General features: G+C 58.4%; 2 protein-coding genes and 1 pseudogene across 9 annotated transcripts in view; 1 reads left to right on the top strand and 2 right to left on the bottom strand.

The window, feature by feature from the left end:
- The first annotated feature begins 270 nt into the window (after positions 1 to 270).
- On the top strand, positions 271 to 13,473 carry HSPA12B (heat shock protein family A (Hsp70) member 12B). The gene is given in 13 exon segments (XM_021689186.1): positions 271 to 329; positions 2,153 to 2,226; positions 2,228 to 2,251; positions 3,247 to 3,371; positions 6,236 to 6,422; positions 6,732 to 6,836; positions 7,121 to 7,237; positions 9,179 to 9,353; positions 10,259 to 10,345; positions 10,788 to 10,892; positions 11,005 to 11,263; positions 11,727 to 11,830; positions 12,467 to 13,473. Coding segments are annotated over 13 exon segments (2,043 nt in total). The 5' UTR covers positions 271 to 286; the 3' UTR covers positions 13,105 to 13,473.
- Positions 4,895 to 6,101, bottom strand: LOC110579514 (annotated as a pseudogene). The gene has a single exon (XR_002480266.1). The product of XR_002480266.1 is annotated as a ubiquitin-like protein FUBI (transcript).
- Positions 13,474 to 14,448: 975 nt separating the features above from the next.
- The window catches only part of C10H20orf27 (chromosome 10 C20orf27 homolog), a 13,962-nt gene continuing 8,056 nt past the window's right edge, over positions 14,449 to 20,354 (bottom strand). For 4 of the 7 annotated variants that reach the window (XM_044918990.1, XM_044918988.1, XM_044918991.1 and 1 more), the window contains 3 exons: positions 18,877 to 19,019; positions 16,258 to 16,441; positions 14,449 to 15,451 (listed from right to left, as the gene is read on the bottom strand). In XM_044918990.1, coding sequence (XP_044774925.1) covers positions 15,195 to 15,451; positions 16,258 to 16,441; positions 18,877 to 19,019 — 584 coding nt within the window. In that variant the 3' untranslated portion in view covers positions 14,449 to 15,194. Of the gene's footprint in view, positions 16,151 to 16,257; positions 16,442 to 18,876; positions 19,020 to 20,354 lie in introns of all 7 variants that reach the window. The other 3 variants (XM_021688892.1, XM_021688893.1, XM_021688895.2) reach the window with 2 other exon arrangements.

Genomic DNA, 20,354 nt, shown 5'->3' with positions numbered 1-20,354 from the left:
ACAAGCGGGGACTGTGGGACTGAATGTTAGATGAGCCTGAGGAATTACTGTTAATATTGTTACACATCAGGTCGGTGTTGTGACGATGTTTTTAAAGTCTTTCTCTGTTAGCGGGATGTACTGAAGAATTTATAGGTGAAACAACATGATGCCTGGCATTCGCTTCAAAGGGCTCCAGCCAAAAGTAAACAAATAAAATAAATAAGCATTCAGAGAGGAAACAAAGGAACAAATAAATGCCGTTCTGTTTTGTCTGTTCCTGCTCACAGTCACAGGGCCTGCAAAGATGCTGGCTGTCCCGGACATGGGCCTGCAGGGGCTGTACCTCGGTAAGACTCTCCCCTGCCCGCCCCCCCCACCCCCTGCAGCCTTGGCCCTGACCCACCACCCCACTCACCCGGGCACCGCGACCCACCCCCAGTCTGCACACGGCTGCGTCTCCCAGAAGAGGGTGCTGAGCGAGTGTGTCTGTGGGGGGGGGGGGGGGGGTTGGTGCACACAGGACTGTGTCTGTGAGTGTGTGTGTGCCCAGTGGGTCTGTGTGCCCAGGACTATGTGCGTGTGCACGTCTTGAGCAGGTCTGTGTACATGGGACCTGGTATGAGCGTGCGTGTGTGTGTGTGTGTGTGTGTGTGCGAGCGTGTGTCTGCCTGCCTGTGGGCAGGTCTCTGTGTGCAGGGCCTTGTGTGGGAGTGTGTATTGGCAGCTGGCTCTGCACGCACAGCACCCTGCATGTATACACCCGCATCTGCCTGTGGCCGGGTCTGGGAGCTGGCTCCGCGTTCTCTGCAGGGGTGGCAGGCCGGGAGGCAGGAGGGACACTCCTCAGGAAGTCCATTAACAAAGACCTGGTGGGCTGGGCCTTCCTTCCTGCCTCCCTTCCCAGGCTCCAGCCATAGCAACTCGGCCCCTCGGGCTGGAGCTGGTGGCAGGGCCCAAGCCTGTGCCGGCTGCCTAGAAAGAAGGAGCCCTGGGAGAGCCACCCCCCTACCCTGCCCCTCCAACACCTCCAGACAGACTCTGGCCCGGTCCAGGCACTTCCTTGAGTCCCCCTCATGCCTCACATATGTTCCCGCATACCCCAAGGCCGGGGAAACTGGGACCTGTCAGGGCTCGGGGCAGGACAGCTGCTGAAGGAACACAGGCCCCGGGCCCTGGCTCAGCCTAAAGCCAGCCAGACCAGTTCGACGTGTCCGCAGGTCTTCACACCAGACCCCATCAGCCTCCTGGGCCACCTCCCTGTCCCCACACCTGAATCTCAGGGCAGCCCCAGTACCCCCGGCAGGGGCCTTAGCAGAGCCCAGTGTGGTGGTGATGAGCCACCAGCCCACACCTAGGGATGACCAGCCAGGCAGGCCCTTAAGCTGCGTGATCCTCCAAGCCAGGCTTTGGGCTGCCTTCTGGAGCTGCTCTGCTTCCTCCCAGCAAAGGTCCAGCTCAGTCCTGGGCCTGTGAGAGGGTTTCAGTGGGGCCTCCTGCCCCCAAATGCTGGCTCCAGGCTTCTGTGTGTCATGGGGAAGGGCGGCTCAGAATCCAACTTCCTAGTGTTGTGGACACCCCCCAGCTGAGGGCTGGGCTGGGAGAAGTGCTGTTCCCCTTCTCGATCCCCACCAGCTGGGCCTGTCCTTGGCCCTTAGTGGAGGGAGGGAGGAAGGGAGGGTGGCTCCTTTGGGTCCTGATTAGAACCATGTGGCCAAAGTCTATCAGGGAGGGGAGCAGCCCTACCTCCTGCTCAGTTCCGTCTGTAGTTCCCCACCTTTTCTGGTTTCTCTACCCTCCACCCTCACCTCCACCCCAGGAGCCCACCCACCCCATCTCTCCTGCCCTTCTCTCTCTGCACTCAGTCTCCCCCATCCCCCATAATGCTTCTCTGTCTCTCCCCTCCCCTGCTGCGTCTGAGGGATGCTGGGGAGACGCGGAGTCACCAGGTGAGGCATGGGTCACCCTTCAGGGGGAGGTCACCTCAAATCGATAACAGGCCCTCAGCCTGCCCCTGCCTCCGTCTTGTCCTTCCTCCCCTCCCCCACGAGTCCTCCTCCCCCAGCAGGGTGCCCCTTGCCTCAGCGCAGCAAGGACTGATGGAGAACCTCCCAGTGCCCAGCCACCAGCCCCTACCCTGATTGTGCCAGAGTGACTTGCCCTCTCTTTGCAGGCTCCAGCCCCGAGCGGTCCCCCGTGCCCAGCCCGCCTGGCTCCCCACGAACCCAGGAAAGCTGTGGCATCGCCCCCCCTCACACCCTCGCAGTCTCCAGTAAGCCTGGGAGCAGGGATCCTGGTGGTGGGTGGCTGGGTGCTATGGAGAGGGGTCGTGCTCCAGAGAACTTGGCCTGGTGTCTGGCAGAGCCCCGGCAGGGCCCGGGCTGGCCTGGGGGTGGCGCCATGCCTCTTGCCCCTGCACATTCCAGTTATGTCTCCCCCAGAAGACTTAGCCTCAGGTGACCTTGGACTGTAGGGGTAACAACAGTTCTACTCAGGTGACTAACGTAACTTAACACCCGAACAGCCCCGCTCCAGGATGCCACCCATGGACCAGAGCCTGCCTAGGGCAGGGAGACTTCTGAGCATGTAGTTACTTCAGGTCCTCAGAGGTGGGCCTCCCAGAGTTGCTCCCCGTCCTGGGGACCACCGCCCTCCCTGAATACAAGTTATATCTGGAGAAGACAAGACACATTGCTAAAAATTAGTTTGGAAACTACTAGCTTGAAGTATCCAGGATATAAACCTCCCTCAAACTCCCTGGGTCACCCCACCCAGGATGGCCTCACCCCAGTGATCCAGCCTGGGGATCCCCTTGTTCTCAGGGAGCCCAGGCCTGGCCTGGGAGAAGGAAGGAACCACGGTGGGCCCGTGCACAGGCCTTTCTCCTCTGCCATAAAACCAACGGAGTCTGGTTGTCTCACTGTGGCCACAAAGATCTGGGGGGTCAAATATACACAGGTCCATGTGTTACTGAAGCTGCCCCGAGGAGCTGTGACGGGGGTGGGGCTCAGGCTGGCCAGGCAGAAGGCAGGCAGAGAACCCAAAGAGGAAAGTAGGAGCTTAAGCCAAAAGCTGCAGAGGGTGACCTGAGAGGCCTTGGGATTCTGAGCAGTTGGACGCTCTGGGGCTCAGCCTGGAGCCTGGGAAGGGGAGGGGAGCCCGGGCAGGTGACTGGGGCAGGGCCAGTCTGGACCACAGCCAGAGGAGAGGAGGGGCTCGGGCATGCAGCCCTTGGCTGCTGCCTAACTCTGGGTCTCACCCTCACAGAAGCCCGAGGTCCGGGCCCCCCAGCGTGCTCCCTTCTCCGTGGTGGTGGCCATCGACTTCGGGACCACCTCCAGTGGCTACGCCTTCAGCTTTGCCAGTGATCCTGAAGCCATCCACATGATGAGGTGAGGGTGGCTGGGCTGGGAGACGGGGGCGGGGGTCCTCACTCCCTGGGATGGGCCTGGTCTCAGAAGGACTGTCACTGAGGACACATGGAGTCTGCCCCGAGCTCCCTCCATCCCCAACACACACGCATATATGCACATATATGTGTTTTTTAAATAAAAGTGGGATATCCTACAACTTGCCTTACTTTAAACTTTCAACATTATTTTGTAGATGTTTCGTGTCAACACATAAAGTCACAATTTCTCTTTTTTCTTTCAAATCCACCTGCTTTATTTTTTCTTTAAAAAGGAAAAAGATAAAGGAACCAAGCAAACAACAAAAGCAAGGCAGCCGCCCGGCTCCCTTGGGCTCAGGGCACGCATCTTAGTTGACAGGCCTGTTCTTCCTATCAGCTCCGATTGAAGCCACAATTTCTCTTAATAGTTGCATAGTGTCCTACGTACAGATGTGTCATGATTCGTCTGTTTTTCTATTGATGGTTTTGGGAGGTTTCTTCCCCTCTAATTGTTCACTATTACAAAAAGTGCTGCAATGAATAGCCTTCCTTGAAAACCTGTGCTGGGATTTGTGTGTGGTAGACAGGCAGATTCCTAGGCTGAACACCTCAGTGAAGGACAAAGACGTGAAGGATCAGAGGGTTCGCTGAGTTAACAGGTCACACAGTTGTTAGGAAAGAGATGGGCAAAAAACCCATTCTGATGTAGTCGAGCTTTATTTGAACAGTACATTTTTTGACACTGCCCTCCAGGTCTCAAGACCCTGATCCTTTGAAGGATCAGGATTCTTAGTGAAGCTGCAGCCAGTAGGTGGAAGACCCTTCTAGAAGACCCCAAAGCTCCAACCCCAACCGGGATCGGGGAGCCGAGGGGCTTCCCAAGGCCTGGGAGGGTAGATGGCAGGGTGGATGGAGAGACAAACATAAGGGTCACTTCCCCAAAGATGCAAGGGACTTCAGCTGCATAAGCATGAACTGTCCTTCCCCCTTCCCTGCTCCGTCCACATCCACATAAGGCCACAAAGGCTCTGGGCACTTACAGCCCTCTAGGAGCTCCAGGGCATCCCAGCTGGCATGCTCGTCAGCACACATAACGGAAACCATGCTGGACTCCATGCTGGGCCTGAGGACCAAGAAAGGACGCTGTCCTGTGGAGGGGACAGTCACAGGAAGTAACTGGAGGGTATCTTGGCTTCCTCCCAAACCCTCCCCACCCCTACTAGCCACCAAGACCTGCCATTTCTATCTCCCTAATATCTCTGGAACACCCAGTCACTTCTCTCCATGGCCACCACCCCTAAGTTCAGCCCCACCCTCTCTCACCTGGATGGTAGCAATATCCTCCTCTCTGGTTTTCCTTCTCCATTTTTCCTCCCCTCCAGGCTGTTGCCACATGGGGACCAATGAACTTTCTTTCTCTTTCTTCTTTTCTTTTCTTTTCTTTTCTTTCTTCTTCTTCTTCTTCTTTTTTTTTTTTGACTGGGCTAAGTGGCTTTATTAGCAAAAGCCAGGATTACAAAAGACTTAAGAGTTGGCACTGGGGCCCTTCTTGCCAAAGGCGGGCACAGCATTAACAAACACCAGTTCTGCATCCACTGCTTGGCCTGGCCTGTCTTCTTTTTCTCCTGTTTGGCCACTTTGGGTCTGCCCTCTTATTCTCCCAGCACGGCCCAGGGAACCATGGACTTTACCTCCAAGCATGTGGATGGTTACTTCCAGAGTGGTCGGAGCCTCCACCCCACACTGGCCCTGGTAGCTTCATCGTCTAGGGGTGTGCCTGCAAGGAGCAGGACTTGATCTCCTTGGAGTGATGCCCTCCAACAAGTCTGTGTGAGCCTTGATCTGGGCTATCGTGCCCTGGCCAGTCACGTCAAGGGTGTGTAGCTCCTGGGCGTGAACAGAAAGCTGCATACCAGCAACTGAATGCCGGTAACCCCTGCTGCCACCACAAAGGTCAGCCAGTGACCTTTCTAATGGCAGATGTGGTTATGATTCCTCATTCTCCTACTTAAAACCCATCAAGACAGAATTCAGATATGGCATTTGATGCTCTTCCTTAGCTGACTTTAACATTCCTGCATTTTCTCCAGCTGCACACTGAGCCAGCCTATAGCTGGTTCTCCTGGCTCTTCCACACCTCTAAACTTTTGCACATGCTGTTCCTTCTGCCTGGATTCCCAGTTCCTTCCCCTAAAGGCTGCAGGGATGAGCTTGGCCTAGAGGGGTCAGGGCATCAGAGAAGGCAGAGGAAGGGGAGAAAGAAGTTGCCAGGCCAATGAACTAGACAGGGAGTTCTGGGTGGAATTCCAGATGGCACCTGCAGATGGGGAGGTTTGGAATCTCGTTCAGGTTTTGGGGTCCTGCTGGAGGTGCAGTCAACTGGGTGTAGCTGCCAAGGTGGGTCAGATAGGAATGATCAATGCCTTGAAGGAGCTTGGCGGTGGAAGATAGCCTAGAGGAGGGTAAACCGTCTGGCTGGGAGAAAGCCTCTGCGAGGGTCCTCTAGGGATACATCAGGAGGCCAGACCCAGGCAGGTGGATGATGGCTTGCTGCTGCTTAAGAGTACAGGGAGGCGAAGTCTAACGGTATACCTCATGGGAGGAAGCAGGAGCTGAGGATGTTGATGGGTCCTGTGGCCCCATGGATAGACAGGATCCCATGAGCAGCATTTATGGAGATTTAAGGGGATGCCAAGCACGATCTTCACAAGACCCTTAAGAGGTAGGTACTATTATTATTTCCATATTACATGTAGGAAAGCTAGGTGGCCTGCCCAAGATCACACAGCTGATCCCAGAGCCCAGTACCCAACCCCACGAAGGGAGGGTTTCGCTGACCACACTGACAGCCCTGTGCCTCCACAGGAAATGGGAGGGCGGGGACCCAGGAGTGGCCCACCAGAAGACCCCCACCTGCCTGCTTTTGACCCCGGAGGGCGCCTTTCACAGTTTTGGCTACACCGCCCGCGATTACTACCACGATCTGGACCCTGAGGAGGCGCGGGACTGGCTCTACTTCGAGAAGTTCAAGATGAAGATCCACAGCACCACTGTAAGGCACATTCTGGCTCCGGGCCGCTCCAGCCAGGGGGGCGGGGCCAGGAGTGGAAAGGGAGGGGCTCACGGAGGGGGAGCAAAGGTAAAAGGTGAGGAGAGGCTGAGGGGGCGGGGCTGGGGGGGTGAGGCCAGGATTAGAGGAGAGGCGGGGCTAACGAGAGGGGCTGGGGACAGAACTAATGTGGGATTAGCGAGGACACTCCAGAGGCGAAGCAGCAGGAAATGGGGTGATTTTCAGAGAGTGGTCGTCAGGAAGTGGGGGCAGAGCTATGGCCTTCTGCAGAATTGCCTATGACCCTGCCAGGATCTCACCCTGAAGACCCAGCTGGAGGCTGTAAATGGAAAGAAAATGCCTGCCCTGGAGGTGTTCGCCCATGCCCTGCGCTTCTTCAAGGAGCATGCCCTTCAGGTGCGCTGCGGCCCGGGGCAGGGACCCCCAGGTCCATCGTCTCCTCTCAGCCTATCCAGCAGGGGTCAGAAATCATCTTCTCCAGCCCCTGCCTTCCCATTGGATGGAGCCTGCATGGGACATACAGGTGTTGGGGGGAGTGGGGCGTTAGGAATTCCTCCCACTCAGCTGGGAAGTCCTTCCTGAGGCTTGATTAGCAACTCCAGCTCCCATAAATAGAAGGCTGAAGATACCCCACCCCCAACCCAAGCCAGCCTACCCCTTGCTGCCCCCTCCTGCTGCAGGAGCTGAGGGAGCAGTGCCCATCGCTGCCAGAGAAGGACACTGTGCGCTGGGTGTTGACGGTGCCCGCCATCTGGAAACAGCCTTCCAAGCAGTTCATGCGTGAGGCTGCCTACTTGGTGAGGACGGGCAGACAGAGCAGGGGGCGTCACTCAGGAGGGCTCCAGGGAGGCCCCCAAGACCCTCCTTTACCCACCACCCTTGGGACCAGTCATTGCGTAAAGACCTGCGGCCTTCCCCTGCTGGGCATTTTGGAGGGTTGTTGCCACCAGGAGAGGGTGCGAGCCTGCTGGAACAGAGAGCAGAGGGGATGAGAGGCACAGCCCAGGCCAGCCTAGCCGGTGTCTTAAGTCAGGTTTCCTAGAAGCAGAGCGCAAGATAGGGATTCTTGTGCATGCAGCACAAGCCCTTGAAGAAGGGCTCTCAGGAGAAAGAGTGAGGGAAATGGGCAGGAGAAAGAGCTGAGCAGGAACGTGGTCTCAGCTGGAGTCTAGCCTCAGCCTGATTCCGTGGAGAGGACTGGAGGAAGAGCTGTACCCAGCAGTTGACCACAGTGAGGCAAGGCCTTTGGCTTTTTCTGGATCCGTATCAGCCTGTCATTGGTTCCTGGGGGTGTGGGGGAAACTTCTCCAAGTGAGGTGGTTTCCATTCAGCTGAGGGCAGTTCTCCAGAGAAGGGGGCAGCTGGGAGCCAACACACAGTAGCTGGGCAGGGCACCAAGAACATCCGCTTCAGCCAGCACCAGTATTTTCCAGGGACTCCGCCACCACCGAGCCCCAACCACTGTCAGTCTTTGAGCAGGAGAAACAGGGCGATGAAATTATGAAGGGAGGTGATTTGGACCAATGCTTGCTGGGCTTCCTACCGTAAGAGATGCCCAAAGGTCTGGAGAATGGGAGGGTGCACAACTCAAGTCCCCCCACCTCTAGTGAGATGGGGGAAGGGGAGCACAGCCTCCCAGAGAAGACTCATGGCTTGGTCCTCCCCCTGGGGCCTTGGGGAACACCCGAGGACCTCCAAAAGGCCTGCCGGTGCACCCCCTGGAAGATACCAGAGCCCCAACCCCCACACACCTGTGGGCCAGGCATGCCCCAGGTGCCAGGTCTTTGGGTGCCTACGCTTGTCACTGGAAGGAGCTAACCCTGAGGTAGTGGGCATCCGCCCTGCAGAGACCAGGATGAAAGCAAGGCTGTGCCCAGCCAGAATAAACAACCCCCCCCACCCCGCAGTGCCACCTGCCGGTTTATCTAACCTGCTTCCTCCTACACTGGTCCCAGGCTGCCAGTTCAGGAAGGGCTGGCCCTGGGCGGGAAGTCTCCATACCCACCCATCCTCAACCCCCACCTGCACAGAATCCAGGGAATCCCACAAAACCATAAAGTACTTCCCACAGGGGGAGGGATCCCCTGTCCTGATACAGGAAGTAACAGATCCCAGGTGTTTTTCTCCCCGCAACTGGCCTGGCCTGGTGTCTGCAATTTCACTGTTTGTCTCTTGGTGCCTATATCCGATTCTTGGGGAACAAAGTTCTCCTGAGAGTGGGGAGTGTGGCTATTGTCTGACACCAGCCTGGTGAAGGAAGAGGGTTCAGTGAGCCAAAGGGGACCTCCCCACGCACACACCATCTGCTCTAATTGGTGATCTGGCCATTACACCCCGTACACACTGTGCTAGAGTCTGGGCTAACACCCTCAGCCGGTGCGCAGCTGGCCAGCCCTGCACCTGTGAAGGGGACCTTGCCAGAGCCTGGGCCACCCTGGGCAGCTTGGAGGGGCAGATCCCAGGTGCTGTAGGTTTTCACTGTCTAGTCTCTTCCTGCTGGGCAACCCCATGGTATTCTTGGCTGTGGCCGTGCCCCTCCCCAGGCTGGTCACAGGGTAGCTCTGAGGGAGCTCCAAATTTGTGCAGCATGGAGGGGCCTGAGAGGCCTACCATGGCTGGGGTGTGATGGGGAGGAGGTGGGGAGCCCCCCAGGCCCTGGCTGCCTGCCCGGAGGTGCCATCTGAGGTGTGACACTTGGCCCATGGAGCTGCCTGGCCCTGCCCACCACCTATCCCCAGGCTGGCCTGGTGTCCAGGGAGGACGCAGAGCAACTCCTCATCGCCCTGGAGCCAGAGGCCGCCTCTGTCTACTGCCGCAAGCTGCGTCTACACCAGCTCTTGGACCTAAGCAGCCGGGCTCCAGGCAGTGGACGCCTGGGTGAGCGCCGCTCCATCGATTCCAGCTTCCGGCAGGGTGAGCTGCCCCCAGGGGCACTGTCCAGTGGTATGACATTTGCCCTGGGAGGGTCAGAGGGTCACTGAGGCCAGAGGCTCGGCCATGTCCGACATCAAGAGGAGACAACCCCCTGCCCCACTCCAGCCCAATGTGAGAGGGCAGAAACATCTCTGGTGGACTTCAGTCTGAGGGAGGAGGCACGGCCCTGAGCTGGGGGAGCCCAATCTGAGGACAGAGATCTCACCTTGCCCTAGGAGATCATTGTCTGAGGAGGGTAGGACTCAGCCCCAGTCCTCAATTTGAAGGTAGGGGAAACAACCTGTCCCGAGGGGAGGTGCTGACAAAGGAGGAAGTCAGCCCCCACTCTGAACCAAGGTGGTCTTCAAGAGTTTTCTCTTCAGCAGCCCCTGAATCAGCCACCTCTCCCATCCTGGTACATAGCTGTCATCCCCATTCCCCCCACAATAGCCCCAAGTTCCCACTACCAAGCTCAAGCCCCAGTACCAGGACTGGGCACTGAGACAGCTGTGGTCAGTCTTAGTCACTCTCCCAGATGCTGTCTCCCATGACTAGAAGAGGTCCCAAGTCCTGGGCTCCCCTGGATCCCCCAGGAACTCCTCCCCCGGCCAAACTGTCCTAACCCCAATTTTGCCCTGCCATGAGCCAGCCTGCATTAAGGGAATGTCCTGCAGCCAGAAATACTTCCCCTCAGCTGTTGGTCCCAACACTGGAGCGTACCCCATTGGGTTCTTCCAGACCCTTTGAGGTTCAGCACTGCCTTCTCCTAGTTAGAGTAGAGCAAGAGTTTCAGGAGAACTGGCTGGTCCAGATGCTCATGGAGGGTGCTGGTGAGGGGGGTGCCGAGCGTTCTAGCAGAGGCACCTCCTTCTAACCCCACTGTCCTGCTGTCCCTCGACCCCCAGCCCGCGAGCAGCTGCGCCGGTCCCGCCACAGCCGCACGTTCCTGGTGGAGTCTGGCGTCGGAGAGCTGTGGGCAGAGATGCAAGCAGGTGGGGAAGGAGGGACAGAGGGGCGTTTCTCGGGTCCTGCGGGGAACGTACACTGATAGGGGGCAAGGGAACATTCGCGAAGTGGGCTCTAGCCCCTAGAAACCCCGCCCTTACTCCTCCACCAGCTGCACCTAACCTGGCAGTCACGGTCACCTGCACCCCCACACCACTCAGCTGCGCCCCTGACTCCCACTTCTCCTGGGGATTCTCCACGGATGAAGTTGCAGAGTCCTGGAAACACTTTCCCCCAAAACCTTGCGTCCCTACCCGGTAGCCTAAGGTTTAAGCACTTGGAAGCCCCTTACAGCTACCCCCACCCCCATCCTCCCCGCAGGCAAGGCTCGGGTCTGGGGCAGGGCTGGGGGCTGGGTGAATCTGGAAGGGAAGCAGAGCTGAGGGTGCAAAGCGGGCCAGGAGTGCGTGCTCACGCTCGCCGCCGCAGGAGACCGCTACGTGGTGGCAGACTGCGGAGGAGGCACTGTGGACCTGACCGTGCACCAGCTGGAGCAGCCGCATGGCACCCTCAAGGAACTGTACAAGGCATCTGGTCAGTAGCCCGCCAGGCAGCACCCTTGGTACCGAGCGCGCCCGGGCCCCGCCAACGCCCCCTGGCGGCAGATTCTGCACTGACTCCCCCTCTATCCCCTGCCCGACCCCAGGCGGTCCCTATGGCGCGGTGGGCGTGGACCTGGCCTTTGAGCAGCTGCTGGGCCGCATCTTCGGCGAGGACTTCATCACCACCTTCAAAAGGCAACGGCCGGCAGCCTGGGTGGATCTGACCATCGCCTTCGAGGCCCGCAAACGCACGGCGGGCCCGCACCGCGCAGGGGCGCTCAACATCTCGCTGCCTTTCTCCTTCATCGACTTCTACCGCAAACAGCGAGGCCACAACGTGGAGACAGCCCTGCGCCGGAGCAGGTGGGTCCGGGGACCATGGACTCAAGCAGGGTTTGCGGATGGGGAAAGCCCCTGCAAGGGAGCACGTGGGCCCCAGAGTCTGCCCCACCTGCCCCGTGCACAGTTCTTGCCAGCCGACAGTAGGAGAGGGGCATGAGCATCCCAGCTAGAATCCGCGGCCGGAACTGGGGGAAGGGCCGACATCTTTCTCCTCCCCGCACCGCGGCAGCCTCCCCACCCCACCCCACCCCGCCACACACACGCTCCGTGCCAGCCAGTGTGCCTTGGCTCTTCTGCCCAGAGACAAAGGGAGGCTCCTCTCCTGGGGCTTCATGCCTGGAACTGGAGCAGGCAGGCGCCTAAAGCCCCTGAGGGAGTGGGGCTGGGAGAACACACAATATGCAGTCAGTGCCCGGGCCCACTGGCCTGGAGCAGGGGTAGAACCCCAGACCCCACGATAAGCCTGTGCCCCCTTCACCAACAGCGTGAACTTCGTGAAGTGGTCCTCGCAGGGGATGCTCAGGATGTCTTGCGAGGCCATGAACGAGCTTTTTCAGCCCACGGTCAGTGGGATCATCCAGCACATAGGTGAGTGCCTGAGCTTGAGTCCTCCACTGACCCCCACATTCACACTCAGATGCAGGAATGATTCCTCCCCATTAGTGCCTGGAAGCCTCCACCCATCCATACACTGGAATGAGACCCAGAATCACCTGAAACACCTGGAGGACACAGTGTCGTGGGTATTAAGAACTCGGAGGGATGATGTGTATAGTCTCTCTTCTGACTGTGAAAGAACCCCTGATGCCTCGGTTTCCTTATTTATAAAATGGGGTGATAGTATCGGGTCCCCAAAACTGTCATCCCAGGGAGCTGAAATACTAGAGATATGCACATCGGCACAGTCGGCAGGAGGCACTTAGTACATGAAAATGCATATCCTTATCTCGCCCTCCACGTCGTGGTGCGAGAGGAAAGGGGGTAGAGTGGAGGGGAAGCAGAGCCCGTGAAGACTGCCCGAAGCACTCAATGAAAACTCTCGGTGTTTTTCTTCCTCCGAACCCGGCTACCGTTTTAGGGTGACGGAACCAGTTTCTAGTTGCCAGCTGGGTACAGGATGGCGGAGGGGAGGTGCCTGTGGCCGCAGGGCGGCGGCCTCGGAGGCCTGTGCGCTCTCTCACCTCGCGTTCCCTTCTCCCCCCCCCACCCCGCCCCTTCCCGCAGAGGCGCTCCTGGCGCGGCCCGAGGTGCAGGGCGTGAAGCTGCTCTTCCTGGTGGGCGGCTTTGCGGAGTCGGCCGTGCTGCAGCACGCGGTGCACGCGGCGCTGGGCGCCCGCGGCCTGCGCGTGGTGGTCCCGCACGACGTGGGCCTCACCATCCTCAAGGGCGCGGTGCTGTTCGGGCAGGCGCCGGGCGTGGTGCGCGTGCGCCGCTCGCCGCTCACCTACGGCGTGGGCGTGCTCAACCGCTTCGTGGCCGGGCGCCACCCGCCTGAGAAACTGCTGGTCCGCGACGGCCGCCGCTGGTGCACCGACGTCTTCGAGCGCTTCGTGGCCGCCGAGCAGTCGGTGGCCCTGGGCGAGGAGGTGCGGCGCAGCTACTGCCCGGCGCGGCCGGGCCAGCGGCGCGTGCTCATCAACCTGTACTGCTGCGCCGCCGAGGACGCGCGCTTCATCACCGACCCGGGCGTGCGCAAGTGCGGCGCGCTCAGCCTCGAGCTGGAGCCCTCCGACGGCGCGTCCCCCGGCCGCCGCGAGATCCGCGCCGCCATGCAGTTTGGCGACACCGAGATCAAGGTCACCGCAGTCGACGTCAGCACCAATCGCTCCGTGCGCGCCGCCATAGACTTTCTTTCCAACTGATGGCGCGGGCGCCGTGCCAGCCCCATCCCCACCCCGTGCCAGGCCCCGCCCTGTTGCGGTCGGGGAGTTGGGGTGAGGGGGGAGTCTGGGGCGCTGGCTCGCGTGGACCGAGCTGCTGGTTCTGAAGTCAGCGCCTCTTCCCCCGCCCTCCTGTCCGGGGAGATGAGGTCGCAGGATGGGTAGGGACAAACTCTCGCTTTGGAATTGGGCCCGGGTCGGCTGACTGGAAGGCCGAAGAGCCCTGCCAAGGGCTGAGATCAAAGAGTCAGAAGAGGTTCGTAAGACGGTGCGCCCACAAGGGGGCACGTGACCCCGAAGGCAGATTGCAGCAGAAGACCAAGCCCTGGCCTGAACTGGGGGGTGGGGGGTGGGAAGTGGAGGCAGCTGGGAGAGGCGGAGCAGGGCCGCTGCAGGAGGGGCAGCAGGAGGACAGAGGATGTGCAGAGCTTGGGCCTGAAGGGCCCAGTACATGGATTGATAGGCTCAGCCAGCACAGGGCGCTGGGCAGAGAGGCCCTATGGTGCAGAAAAATGGCTGGAGGCTAGCACAAGCAGCACAGGGGTACAGGACCTTCCCGGGTGTGGTACTGACCATCCAGGTATGACTGTTAATTTTTAAGCTTTCTCAATTAACAGGCTAAAAAGGAGGATGCAGGATGAAGGCACTTATGAGAGGATGTAGGGGGAGCTTGCTGGGGGGGGGCCTTCCTTCAGGACAGATAATTCATCTGAAGAAGCCCATGAATGACCCACGTGCACCCTATCCCAGCCACCGAAGGGCAGTGGGGGTTGGGGGGGGCTGTCGAGAGACAGAAGGAGAACGAAGGGCTGATCCTGGATCTGCCATCAACTCACTATGCCACTGGGACATTCCCTGCCCACCCCTGACCTGCAACTGCCCCACCTCCCTGAGAATCCTAAGGTGACAATAAAGCATTTGTGCCTAAGGTGAAGGTATAGCCTGCTGGTACATCACAAAGGGGACCCCAACAGAGTAGTGGAGGCAGGGCTGGGTTCAAAAAAGGGAGAGTGCTTTCAGCTCTGCGCAGAGCTGGGAACTGACCAGAGGGGGTGCTGCTCTCTCTGTCAAACATCCCAAACAGACCTCACTCCCTAAGACTTCCCATCTGGCCTAGGCAGAAGGCCCTCCCCATCCCAACTCGTCAACTATTCCCAGGCCTAAAATACCAAGCGTGCATACTTCTTTTGGGGCCAGGTGCTAGAATACCATCGAGTGCCCCTTCCTCGTAAAAGCATGATACAATCCAAAATTGTTCCTTAGCCCATCTGCGGAGGATTGGGTGTTCTCAGAGCCCTGGAGAACAAACACTGGCTGGCCTCTGGTATCCACTGAAAGTTTTATTTCTTTAGGGTTTTATCCCAACCAGTCCTTTAAAAACCAAGTAACACAGACCTGGGGGTTAGGGCTTGGGGCTGTGCCTCCCTCCTACTGAGCGCGGACAGCAGGAGGAAAGAGGGAGGGGGCACGGCAAAAGCCAGAGAGCTGCAGCAGTAACGGGAGTGATGGCGACATCACCTAGCCAGCTGTCTCCTCTCCCAAGCCCTGGCTAGAGCCCCTATGGCTTGGGGTGGGGGGAGGGCAGAACTCACTCCAGGTGTACCCCTCCCTCAGATAGCCTCCCTGGGGGCTCAACCCATTTCTTCCGGCAGGAGACTGAGGCTCATGGAGAGGAGGAAGTGGGACAGGAGGACACAGGAGAGGCAGGGAGGTGGCACAATGAAGGCAGAGGTGAGAAGCCCCTGGACACCCCACCCCCGCCCCCCCACCCCGGGGAGGGGCGAGGAAGCCACACCGTCACATAGCATTCAGGGAGATGAGGTGGGGTTTAAGGCTGTGGGGCCCCAAGGCGTGCAGGGCCGCAGGCCTCAGTCGAAGCCGTGCCAGTCGCTGTGCTCTGAGTCGTATTCTAGCTCAGCACCCACGCACTTGACCCCATCAAGCAGCATGGGTGTGCCGTGGTGTCGGTCTGCAAGGTAGGTGACAAATGAGGATGCCAGGCTGGCCCCTGGCCCCACCCACTCTTAGGAGACATTCCCCCCCCCCCCCGCCCCCCCTCCCTCTGGGCCCTGCTAGGGGGGTGGGGAGAAGGCACCTGGGAACCCCGGGCCAAGGCAAGGACCCCTCTTCCAGACAGGGAGGGCAAAAACCCGGTGCGGCCAAGCGGGCGCCTCCCCCCGTAACCAGACCCGGGCTCGCGGCTCACCCATGACGCGTGCTTGCACTGTCACTCGCACGCACGTGCCGGCGCCACCTTCACAGGCTAGCAGCATCTCCTCCTTGAGGACACCCTCCTTGTGCGCCGAGTACTCACACTTGACGCTATAACCTGCCCAGGTCATCAGCACTTCCTTGGTCTCCACCCCGCCCCCAGCACTCACTGGCCTCAACCTGCCACCAAGACTGGCCACCTCCTCCAAGGGACTAAGGATGGCCCAGGACCTATCCCCCCGGGGCTGGGCAAACAGGCCTTGGAAACTTCCCCCTCTTCACTTCCCCCTCTACCTGCCTCCGGACTGTGGACAACCCCTTTAGGGCTCCAAGGGTCAAACTCAGGTTCCCAGGAGGAGGGCCCATTGATTCCCCAAAAAGGCAGGCAGGGAAAGGGGGTGATGGGGAAAGAGGGACAGGGCAGGCCCTCAGCAGATCAGGTGGCAAGAGGTAAGGGCCTGAGGGAGCTTGCCCAATCCACTAAGGGCAAGGTCATGAAGAGGAAGTAGGGGGACATGAAACTGAAGCCGGGGTGTCAGCCTACTATGAAACTGACACCCTAGCCTCTGGGTGGGGGCAGGGGAGGGCCTAAAGCTGGCAGGGTAAGGAGAAGCAGCCCCAAGTCCAAAGCCTGTGACTGGCGGGTGCTAGTAGGTAGCTGCCCACGATTCCTGGGGCTCTGGCAGATTTTTCTTAAGGGCAGGCAGGAGGGAGGGCTGGAGGCCCAGAGCCAGTTCCTCACAGGTGATGCACACGCACGGGCCAAGAGTGTGAGCCCACGGACTTCTGTCCAGGAGCAAGGCCTGGGGTATGGGACCTACCAAGATACCACACTCAAAGCCCATAAAGAGGCCTCATGTCCCCCAATTGCTGAACCCCCCCATCCACCCTGGAAGGGGGAGGGGAAGCGGCCCATGCTCTCACCCCCTCTCACATCCAGGCCCTGCTGGAGGAGGGCTGGGGACACACCTTCTGGGATAGGCATGACGCTGAGGAGCTTGAGGTGTAGGCTGGGGACTGGTGCTTCTTGGACGTCCTTGCTCAGCCTGAGCACTGGGGGCAGAGTGAAGGTAATCTCATACCTGTGCAGGATCTTCAGAAAGCCAACCTGTAGCGGGACGATGGAGGGAGAGAGGGAAGCACCTTCACTCTCAGCTTCCCCCGGGGCCAGCCAGCTCCCGCCACCTAGGGTCCTGTGGGCCCCTGCACCCGCTGCTGTAGGGATTCCAGAGGGGGTCTAACTCCCGCCAGCACTCCAGCTTGTCCACACCCCAAGCCTAGTGGCTCCAGGCCCTTTGCCTGAGGACCTCGTCCCCTCAGCTTGCGACTCAGCATCTGTTTCACGGGCCCCGCAGCAAACAGTGGCCCATTTTATAGACGAGGACATGGAAGCCAGACAATGACTGGCTGGAAACCACACAGTGTGGCCAGGGTAAAGCCCTCCTGAGGCCTCTTGGCCACTCCTGCCACATGCGGCACGGGGCTAGCACCTGCCATGGCCCATGGGACAGGCCACTCCCCTGCCCCCACCCCTACCAGCACCTGCCCAGAGCCAAGAGCCTGGGCTCAGGGACACTGGTCCTCTCGTCACTCGTGTGGAGACAATGGGCAACACAGATTGCAGGGACGAAGGAGATAGAATCAGAAAAACAGACACAGGACCAGCTGGGTCAGTCTCGAGCTGGCCCACCGGCACCACAGTGACCCCTGCTGCCACCCTGCTGGCGCCTGAACGTGGATGCCTGCCTGCCCACTCAAAGGCTCGCTGAGCCCAAAGCCCCAAGTCCTGGCCCAAGCCATTTCTGTTGTTCGTACACAGTGACTGGCAACCAGATGCCGACCTTCACAAGTCCCGCCGTGTGAAGGGCCATAAGCTGGGGTGGCTGCTGAACGGGCAGGCTAACCAGAGTGCAGTCCCGGAGGCGTGGAGGTGCACGCTGTACCCACTACCTTGTGTGCACACACACTGGTGTGCTCACAGCTGCGGGGCCGACGGTCCTGTCCCTGGGGCTTGTTAGGGCTGGCTACGTGAAGCAGTTCGCTCAATGGGACAGACAGACGTCACTGCATGATATAAAGGTCAGTCCACAGGGCTCCCACACTCTGCAGGTGGAGGACACATTTCTCAAGAGGGCTTTCTGGCTATCCTGCCAATGGTGATCCTGTGGCCCAGCTGCACCAAATGCAGAATTTTCCAGGGGAAATCTCAGAGATGTGCAAAAAACACTCATCGCTGCCCTATTTATAACAGTAAAAAATAGAAACATTCATAATACCAGGAATAGGGAACCAGATGAATCAACGATGATACATTTAATGGAATATCAGGCAGTTGGAAAATCTCGTGGAAAATTATTTACTGACATAGACAGCAGACGGTTCACAAGCAAGCAAAAAACAGTGTGTCCGCTGTGATCCCAGCTTTTTGTTTTTGGAAATGAAGCAAAAAAAAAAAAAAGCTGAAATGACACACATCAAAATATTAACTATGGTTGTGTCTGGATAGTATGATTGTGTGTGCTTTTAAATTTCTTTCTTTTTTTTTTTTTTTTTTAATTTCTTTATAGTTTTCTCTAGCTTCCAAATTTTCCCTAGCGGACATCAGTGGATTTTGCAATGGGGAGGTAGGGGGAGAGGGAGCTATTCTTTAAAGTTTTGGTTAATTCTGTTAATTCCCTGGAGGAAGTTGTCAGGAAAAGAGCAAGGATTTTACGATTGAGCAGAAATGATGAATCCGGGCCCCTCCTCTCGGTGGTCTCGATGGACCAGATGCCCTCCCCTTGCTGGGGCATTCCTGCTCAACTCCGGAGCCCTGGCCTACCGTTTAACCTGAGGGATTCATTCCCTGTTTCCCCACCAGTCTGTCCCCTCCAGACACTTCCTCCTGCCCCTCCCAAGTGCATGCGGGATCTGCCAGGGCCCCAGCACTTGGAGAAGCCGTGCTGGAGGGTGTGTGAGGCGGGACAACTGGCAGAGGTGGGTGCCCCGCCCAGCAGAAAACATGGGGGTGATAAAGTAAACACTAATACCGCAGAGCCTAAAGCAGTGAGAGGTTTGCAAAGAAGAGTAATGCAAGTCACACCTTGTTATCAGCAAAATTAGCCTCACACCTGCGTGACACACATACATTCTTTCATCTCATTCTTGCACCAACTCTATGGGGTGTGAGCTGTCTTCATTTCAGAGAAGGGGAAACTGAGGTAACCTGCCCAAGGTCACTGTGCCAGATTAGCAGGCTTAGACCTGAACCCAGGCCTATGGCACCTCAAGCCTTGACACCACCTTCCATTGCTGTTGTCGGGGTGACGCTGATAACAACAGCTCTGTTCCACTTGTTTGAGTAACATCCTAAAGGCACTCATTTCATTGCAGTCTCGCCACCTCCCACTTTACAGACAGGGAAACCAAGGCCCAGGGCGGGACAGAGATGTGCCTAGGAAGCCAGCTTTGAGGAAGTGGAACAGACAGGTCCAGGAAGCCAGGCAGGGCCAGGCAAGGGGCAGAGGGAGTAAAGGCGGATGACGGGGGGAGGGGTGCACGTACCTTGACCAGAAAGCTGCTGTCACTCTCCTGAGTGACCATGACCACAGAGTCATGCAGCTTCTCATCAAAGTGGACATGGCTCTGGGAGCCTTCTGCATCATGGCCAGCTGCAAAGCGGATACTCCGGACTCTGGGCTTGTTGCCTAGGAAGAGAGGAGCGGGCTCCAGGGGCTGCTGGTTTCCTCTATCCCCAGGAAACGACTCCCCCCATGTCATCCCATGTCCCTCCCACCCCCTACAACTGCCCTTGCCATCACTCAACACCCACTGGATGGACTCCTTTCAGGGCTAGGCCACATCCTAATGGATACTAGGGGTCATGAGGCTTAAGGCCCCCTACCTTCCCAGTCCTCCCACAAAATATAAGCACCCTGAGAACGGGTGTGTCAGGGATTAGCTAGTATGACCCCTTACTTAGAAGAGATGAGGCAGATGACAGAGATAAGAAGAGACAGTCCACCAGACTCTCAGCAAGCCCCAGATAGTGCAGACACAGCCCCAGGCCTTGGGTTCCAAGTCTATCAGTGCCAAGGCCCCTGCCTGCCCCTCCTGATGACCCCAACCTGAGAGAGGAGGGGTCAGGGACTGGAGCAGGCTCTATGGGACCTTTTTGGAGGTGGCAGAAACAAAGGGGGCCAAAAACCACACTGAGCCCACCTAGAAGAGGCTCTAAACCTCATCCCTGATCACTAGCAAGCAAGATGGAGGTACCCAGGGGAGCCTCTCAGACCCCTCCCAAAGACACCCTACCCTCCTCTACTTGACCACCCCCCACCACATGCACACACACACACACACAAAGGCCCTCAGCTGTCCCTAGCTGGGTCTGGTTCTCCAAGGCCTGGAGGCAGGGAGTTGAGATAGGCAGAGCAATTGGAGCTGGGGTGAGGGCCTGGGCTGGGGGAGGTGCATGTTGCCATGAGCAGGCCCCCAATCCTCTCTGGCCCACAGCCACAGCCCTTAGGCATCCCAAGATCTCTGCCCAGAGTCCTTTTGGTGGGAGGAGCTGGGCCAGGCCTGGCCTGGCTCGGGGAGGAAGGAGGGGGTAGCCTGACAACTCCACATTCCTTGCTGAGCCCCCTAGAACTGACCCTCCAATTTTACCTGACCTCCCTTGCCTAAAACCCTCTATGAGCCTTTCTGAACCCTGAATAAAACCCAAATTCCCTTCTGTGGCCCTACCTACCTCATCAGCCTCAGTGCTCACCCCAAGGCTCTAATGCACCCCCAGCCCCCACAGTGGAATAGGGAGGCTGGAACACGGGGACAAGAGGGCAGACACCTCCATAAACCAGCACACCAAGGAGCCAGCAGGAGTCCTCCGGTTTCCTGCTAGGGCTTGGGTGAGCGCCAGGACCCAGCACAAACACTGGTATAATTACACTAATGCAATGTAATTCTTTCTCTCTCTCTCTCTCTCTCTCTCTCTCTCACACACACACACACACACACACACACACACACACACACACACACAC

Source organism: Neomonachus schauinslandi, chromosome 10 (assembly GCF_002201575.2).
Source record: "Neomonachus schauinslandi chromosome 10, ASM220157v2, whole genome shotgun sequence".
NCBI lineage: Eukaryota > Metazoa > Chordata > Mammalia > Carnivora > Phocidae > Neomonachus > Neomonachus schauinslandi.
Note: the sequence above shows the minus strand (reverse complement) of the source record. Positions and strands in the feature narration are given on the sequence as shown.